This window comes from Thyridium curvatum (genome assembly GCF_004353045.1).
Source record: "Thyridium curvatum strain D216 chromosome Unknown NODE_99_length_139539_cov_86.989219, whole genome shotgun sequence".
In the NCBI taxonomy this organism is placed as follows: domain Eukaryota; kingdom Fungi; phylum Ascomycota; class Sordariomycetes; order Thyridiales; family Thyridiaceae; genus Thyridium; species Thyridium curvatum.
Window position 1 is genome coordinate 132,265 of NW_022156854.1, and position 7,275 is coordinate 139,539.

At 56.6% G+C, this 7,275-nt stretch overlaps 2 protein-coding genes across 2 annotated transcripts; one reads left to right on the plus strand and one right to left on the minus strand.

Moving 5' to 3' along the window:
* Nucleotides 1-207: 207 nt before the first annotated feature.
* Nucleotides 208-1,946, minus strand: E0L32_011169 (uncharacterized protein; the record flags this gene model as incomplete). Its single annotated transcript, XM_031133868.1, has 5 exons — nucleotides 208-956; nucleotides 1,033-1,100; nucleotides 1,170-1,555; nucleotides 1,621-1,725; nucleotides 1,785-1,946. 5 exons carry the CDS (start codon nucleotides 1,944-1,946, stop codon nucleotides 208-210), a joined length of 1,470 nt encoding a protein of 489 aa, XP_030988656.1.
* A 3,667-nt stretch (nucleotides 1,947-5,613) lies between these two features.
* Nucleotides 5,614-6,842, plus strand: E0L32_011170 (uncharacterized protein; the record flags this gene model as incomplete). The annotated part of the gene is made up of 3 exons (XM_031133869.1): nucleotides 5,614-5,768; nucleotides 5,905-5,945; nucleotides 6,076-6,842. 3 exons carry the CDS (start codon nucleotides 5,614-5,616, stop codon nucleotides 6,840-6,842), a joined length of 963 nt encoding a protein of 320 aa, XP_030988657.1.
* Nucleotides 6,843-7,275: the final 433 nt, after the last annotated feature.

A 7,275-nucleotide genomic window follows, 5' to 3' on the forward strand; every position in this document is an offset into this window, starting at 1 on the left:
TCTGGAAAATGAAGGCGTTATAAAAGTTGCCGTGGTATCATCCCAAGATCCTCATTTCCGAGGATGAAAAGAAGAACTCCAAACGCATAAAAAGCCACATCAGAATCCTCGAAGGATTGTATCGGAACTTGCGAAGAGTCCTCTATGCCCATCCAAAAAAAGAAAAAAAACGCCGTGAATCCGCTTGAAAACCGCGCAAGAGTTTTGTCAGTGCCCGCCTTCATCCGCGAATGGGTCGCATTCTTTTTTCTTCCTAGCCTCGTGCCGGCCTCGGCCGTCGATCTGGCTTCCGTCGTCGTGACCGTCCAGGTCTTCGGTGTGTATGCTCGTTCGCCGGCCCGACTCCCTCGGCCCCTCGATGATGAAGACCTCGCTCCTCCCCGTCTTTTGGCCCTCGCCCGACAAGACCGATGCCTCGCTGCCCGAGTCCTCGGCAATGGTCAGGCCCCGCTGGGTCTTGTGGGGCGCGGAAGCGTCGAGGACATCCTCCGGTGACAGGCCGACGGCGCGCTCGCGTGTCGTCGTCTGCTGCTGCTTCTGCGCTTCGGTCTTGTTGCCCACGGCGGCCGGCGCGGACGACGGCGCCAGCGACCGCTCCAAGTAGAACTTGTGGGTGGGCTCGCGGTCTGCCCGGCCGGGCGGTGGGGCCGCCGTGTCGCCCGTCTCGAGGTCAATGAGCGTCAGGTCGCCGGGGCCGAAGCCCGGCATGGCGCCGGGCGGGCGGAAGGCGCTATGTCTTTTATTGTTGTTCATGTTGATGTTGTTATTGTTCGCATAGCCGGCGCCGGGACGGCCTCCGCCGGAGCGGCCGTACGTGGGGCCGCTCTTGCCTTCGTGCGAGGTGAATCCGGGCAGGCGGAGCTTGCGGAGCAGCGGGCGGATGGTGACCAGGCTGGCGGCCACGATGGCGACGCCCGGCTCGATGAGGGTCCACACCATTGCGTCAGTGCCTTGAACTGTGTTTTGAGCCACCCGGGTTAGTATAGCACATGGAGGTGAGCAGTTTGCACATGGTCGGCGCGGCAGACTCACAAAGAATGTCCGCAGTGTCGTTCAGGTCGGACAAGAACTTGAGCCTGATCAGTGTCGCTATCGAAGCGCTGCACCACCCAGAGCCAGTTAGTAAGACGACACATGGCCCCGTGACACGGCCGGCGGTTTCAACATACAATATACCGAGCCCAAGGACAATGCTGACCGTAATCTTGGCCTGCTTGGTCATCTGCACGCCCCAGATCATGGCAATGGGCAGGAGCGCGTAGAGCCAGTCGGACAGAATGGTCATGACACTGAGGGCGTAGGCGGCGCTGACGATCTGGTCGGGCGTCACGCACGTCTGGTTGGGAATGGTAAAGTCCCACTGGGCCTCGACTGGGTTGCACTGGAACACGTCCCAGAAGAAGGCCACCAGAGACCAGATGGCGATGATGCTCATGCTGACCCAGAGGATCCACTTGTATCGTTTGGCAGTGGCCAGTCGCAGGAGGAACAGGGCGATGCTGAGTTTGATAAACATCATGTTGGTGATGTAGGTAGCTGTTGCCAGCGCTTGCCACTGTGCCACATCGAATTATCAGTATCTGTGCGTTCAAGAGGGCACGAGGCATCGAGAGACCATACTTTCAGCGCGTCGATTTCGCTCGCTTGATCCAATGCCTTGTTGTGTCTTCCGATCCCGCTCTTGACACCCTGGAGAATAAAGGCACAAGAAAGTGTGAAATTGGCCTGAAAGTTTTTTTCGTCAGTTGGTGGCATACACATACAATGTGCCAGAGTTGACTTACCTGCGCAACCAACATGAACCAGTCATCGGATTGGAAACCATTGGTCAACTGGGTTCGAACATAGAACCGCAGGAACACGGATACCCAGGTGAGGACGAGAAAAGTTGAGGCAACGCCGATCAACGAGCCGCCATTGTACTGGCTCAGATCGACGGAGGCCATGTTGGCCAGTCGATTGGTGTACAACAAGATAGAGGAGGATATGGTAGTTATGTCAGACGGGAGAGGGAAAAGGAGAGAAAGAAGGAAAGAAAAGAGAAGCCTCGACAGGCAGAGAGTGTCATAGTAATGGCGCAAAGACGGGAGGATCCTTCCCACCATGCGATAGCCAAGAGACTACGGCGAGGATGGGTCGACTACTTGAGAACCAACTCGTCTTGGGGTGGAGAAGGCTTGCTGCAGGAACCACGTTTTTAGACGGGCAGTAGCATGGCTGGCCTTCAGCTGGGAGGGATCCTGTGGTTGTATGCAGCATGCAGGTACTTGTATGGGTAATTTGGTGGTCAACGACGGCCGTACGTGCACAGGCGAGTCGTTGGGGGAGGATAACAGAGGCAGACCCCGACGTAGGTAGACAGGCAAGTGATGGTCAGATTAGTTGACGGACTGCTAACAGAAGTACTTGACTATCCATCAAGCCCGTCGGATTTAGGTAGTGGGATAGCCCTTCCGAGTTCTAGGGCAAGGATGTGACAAGGATATTGATTGTTAAGATTGAGGTAGCTCCTGATGAACTTCCGTCAACTATTCAGAAGACAGGTAGATGGGGAGAGACAGAAAGAAACAGAGAGTACCTACCTACAGTACTTACATCAGAGTGGCAATCATGGTGGAGGGCAGGACCGTTTTCTCCTGCGGGACTAGACAGCCCGTCCCGGGTGAGATGGTGAGATGCTAAAGAAGCGGGACATGTAATTTGGAATGCGGCCGGCTTGACCCCAGGGCAAGTACCTAACTACTGCACTCTGTGCTTCGTGCATGTTTCCACTTGATCTTTGGGGTCTCCTTAGCTCTGGTAAGTATCGGCATGCTCCGTGCCTCTTGGCCATGCTATGATATACGGAGTGTGTCCCTTCATGCGTTCTGCTGGTACGAAGTAGGTATACGGGTAGGGATACGGAGAGTATACCTCCTCTCCACCTCACCTTTGTAAGTCGGTCGGGATGGGCAGCAATCGTCTCGAGTCAGAAACACTCGAGAACCTGCAAGTGGCCGGGCTGGCCTTGACTACCTAGACACGCTAGGGTTGCCCGGGTTCGCCTATCGGCAGGCATCCCGTGTGGAAGGGTTCGACTCGCTCCCAAAAGTACTGGACGGAGAAGAGCCCCCCGAAGCCTGTTGTCCAGCGAGTCAAGGAGGCCACGCCGGGTGCTGCATGAACCGAGTAGGTGAGGTGACTGCACGCAGTCAATGACGCCAAGACGCCCATCGTTGACAGAACGGAGTAAACGCTACATGTCGCAGCATTGTGGTCCCTCTTTGAGAGTCTTGACCAGAGAAAAACTCCACCGTCGCATGGCAGCCATGGATTCGACGGGGAGTCGTGACGACGACGTGATTTTGGGGGGGAACAGGGGCGTTTCATCCTTTCAGCTGGTGGAGGCCCCCACCACACAGCCTGGGATGTTGAGCTTCATGCGATGGAAATCCCAGGAAGAGGAGCTCAGACCCCTGATCGGCACTGTCATCCGCGTCTTGGGATCCAAGGTCTGCGCGGGTGTATCTCTCGTCGTTCTTCAAGAATTGCCAGGTCAGGGCCGGGGACTCCCTTGACTCGAAAAGACCCAATCGCAAAGAACAGATGCGCTCAAACACACATACGCTCGCTGAGACCTTTCTTTCAAAGGGAAAGGGTTCAGTCGGCGCGGCATTGACCTGTCGTGTCTGGCAATGTCTCAGAGTATCATCCCGACCCTGCTAACGTTAGAGGTGGAGGCGAGTAAGCGGGCGACCGGGTGAGCGACGGAGGTTGATTGCTACCAGGATTGGAGAGCCTGACAAGGATGGATCCCAACACTACTTCGTAGATTATTATGCCCTCGCCAGGATATACCAGGACAGAATACTTGTACATGATTACGGAGTACTTGTAGGGAGGATTCACCCCAAGTGCCCGCTTGGACCATCGCGCTTACGAAGTAGGGCTTAGAAGGAGCTGGCCGTCCTCATGGTTCTCATGGGATGACCCGCTAGGTCAGAAAATAGCCAAGCTCTACCTGCGCTATCGACCTGTTCATGTATCTTCAGCCATAAGAGGCATGGACCGGCTCCGTATCGGGGTCTCCATCGTGGCAATGAATCAGTCGAAGAGAGGAGGAGGAGGAGGGGGGGGATGAGTGCCTCGTGCAAGGTTGGTGAGCACAGCTCAAGGCATACCCAGCGAGGAAAGAGTTGGCGAAAGCCCACTATGCGTGAAAAGCGCGCGTGTTCTTGTCTGGCGAGCCTGGCTAGCTTTTCCCACAACTAGCTCATAAGCGGAGAAGCCTTGCGCTTTGACGCAGAGTGGCTTGCAATAGTCTGACTTCGTACGGAGTTTTCCAGAGCCAGAAACGGCACACGGCAAGGGAGCAACAACAGCCTTCTCTCCTCCTTCTCTTTTCCTTCTCTCCTTCTCACACACCATCCGGGTGCACTGCCAGCATTCCCCGACCAACAAGCCCGGGTTTGTGGTGCTCCTGATGGTCTATCTCTGCTTGGGACTGGACATAGCTAACCATCCCCTGCTGAGGTCATGTTCCGGCAAGGGCCGCAGGGGTCGCCCACGAGATCGGCAGTATGAGACCGGGGGCAGGAATTATGCTCCGTAGGTCGCTCCAGCAAGACAGGGCGGAAGTGTCCATCATGCAGGTCCCTTGCTTACGCATGTGTTAACGAGGCATTATCACCATCGTTCACCACCTATATATCATGGGTCTGATAAATGAAGATAGCCACGAACGCTGCTTGGTAGTCCCAAGATGGAAAACAAGGGGAAGGGAAGAAGCTGACAGAGGGCAAAGCGAATGGAACACTGCAATCACCGGCACCAACAGCCCGCCCGCATGTTGTTGGGCATGGAATGTTTCCAGCTGTATGCCAAGGACAGGGCTGGCCAATGGATGCCGTGCATGTCAGGTTCCACGGCTTGAAACACTGCGCCTCTGGCCTTGCCATCACATGAAGCAGACTACCTATTCTATTAGTTCGCGTGGAGGATTCAGGCCGAGACACTCGTGTGAATTGCAAGAGACTCTACGGCAGACGCATCTCTATCACCTCCTGTCACTTCTGTCACCTTGTGAAGACGAGTCGGAATGGAAGCCCGTCTAATTGATGATGCAACCCACCCCTGCAGAGCGGCCGCTTCTGCAACTTTGGAGGGAGGATCGAGACTGGCTGGCTACCAAAGGCTAATACTGGCTACCACTGCAGACCTTTGATTGAGCGTACCGGCGACGGAACCCCCCATCTGTGATAAGCCTCCCAAGTCTCGACTCACCCGTCCTTCTGTGTTGACGGACCATACCCGGCATTGCGACACCAAGAAATGGGACGCAGGTCGCGGAAGAAGACAAAAAGGTGGGGACGGGCTCTACCCGCTTTTCCGGCCGCCGTCACGGGCGGGCGGTTATCAACGGTCGTCGTGATGAATCGGATCCGGCATCACCTCATGATCTCTTCCTGTTCCTCTCACGCCGTACATCTACATGGCCGGATAGTGAATGTGCTAGATAGAATCAGACACATCATTTCTTAAGCCCTTCAAGGCACTCAAGAGAGGACCACACGTTGTTCCGAGATTGACGTCAAGATCCGCGCGCCTTTGCTAGAAAGGGCAGCTTTCGCCACCATGGCCGACACTTTGCGGTACACCGAGCACGCCTATGGGACGGACAACTTCCTCCAGACTCTCGGAATCTGGGAGTTCCCGGACGATGCTTGTTCTCCAGTAGCAGCAACAGCGGCCGCAGACAGTACGGATGAGGGCGACAAATACTGGTTCATGTAGGTTTCCCCAGCCTGCTGTGTCACCTCTACCGACGTCCGAAGACGGCGGAGAGGGCGCATAGACGGACAACACACCACACATGTACGTGATCAGCAGACACTGGTGCACCTTCTGACACTCGGTTCATCACAGATACATCCACGGTGGCGCCTGGCGCGACCCTCTTTGCCTGAGTAGGTGAACCACCTCATGCTGGGACAACTCAGCATCACATCTCCCCCTTTCCCCCCCTTCTCAAAAAGAACCTTCTGGACTAACGGGCTGCTTCCTCGCCGTTCCTTTCCTCTCGTAAAGTGGATACAGCTCTGCCAACGATCAACCGCCTCCTGTCGCTGGACTCTCCCATCCCCCAGTCCCGCATTGCCGGCTTCGCCACCATCAACTACCGCCTCTCTTCCCACCCAGACTTCCCCCAGGACCCGGAGCGCGTCCCCGCATACGATCTGCGCCATGCCCATCATCCAGACCACATCCATGACGTGCGCGCCGCCCTCGCCTACCTGCGCCGCCTGGACGTCGGCGTCGACAGCGGCACCTACGTGCTGACCGGCCACTCGTGCGGCGCCGCCCTCGCCTTCCAGGTGCTCATGGGCAACGACGCACTGCGCACCACCACCACCACCGCCGCCACCACCTCTCCATCCTCGGCGCCAGGCCGCCAGCAGCCCGACGACGGCGTCCCCCTGCCCGCGGCTATCGTCGGCGTCGAGGGGCTCTACGACCTGGACGGCATCAACGAGCGGTGCGGCGGCGCCCTGCAGTCCATCTCGGAGGGCGCGTACGGGCCGGACAAGGCCCTGTGGCGTGCTCTTGCGCCGGGCCTCTGGCGCGGCTACCGCGAGGCCTTTGGCGACGTGGTCAGGCTGGCCGTGGTGGCCCAGTCGCCCGACGACGAGCTGGTGGACATGGGCGAGTGCGACACCATGGAGCGGGCCCTGCGCGAGAGCGGCGTGCGCACCCTCGCCTTCCGCGATCTGAGGGGCAAGCACGACGAGGTCAGGGAGGACGGGCGTCACATCGCGCGGGTGCTGGGGAAGACTTTGGAGGAGCTGGACCGGCTTCAGAAGTAAGCGCAGAAAATGGAGGACTCTTTGCGTCTGGATTCGGGCTTTGCGCATGGGCGTCGATGAATTGACTACGCGAGCTTCCGCATCAAACTGTGTTATTCAGGCTGTTACGTTCTAAATCTGTCTTCCGCTCTCAAGGTGTTCTCAACTACACGATAAAAGCCGAGTTTGAGTCTGTGCAAGTCGTAATGGCATTCCTCTGTGGTGCAAAGAGCAAAATTCGTGACCAGGACCGACAAAATAAGAAGAAAGACAATGCAAAACTTTTCTTGATGAACAACTCCTCGCAGGCTGATGAGTTCCCCAATATGAAGAGACAAAAAAAAGATCGAACAAAAAGGCATAAATGTCGTCAAAGTCGTAATCATGCAAGCCGAGCTCTGACTCGATCACAGTCAAAAGCTCTTCCTTGCCTACTTTTTCCACCTCCCTCCCC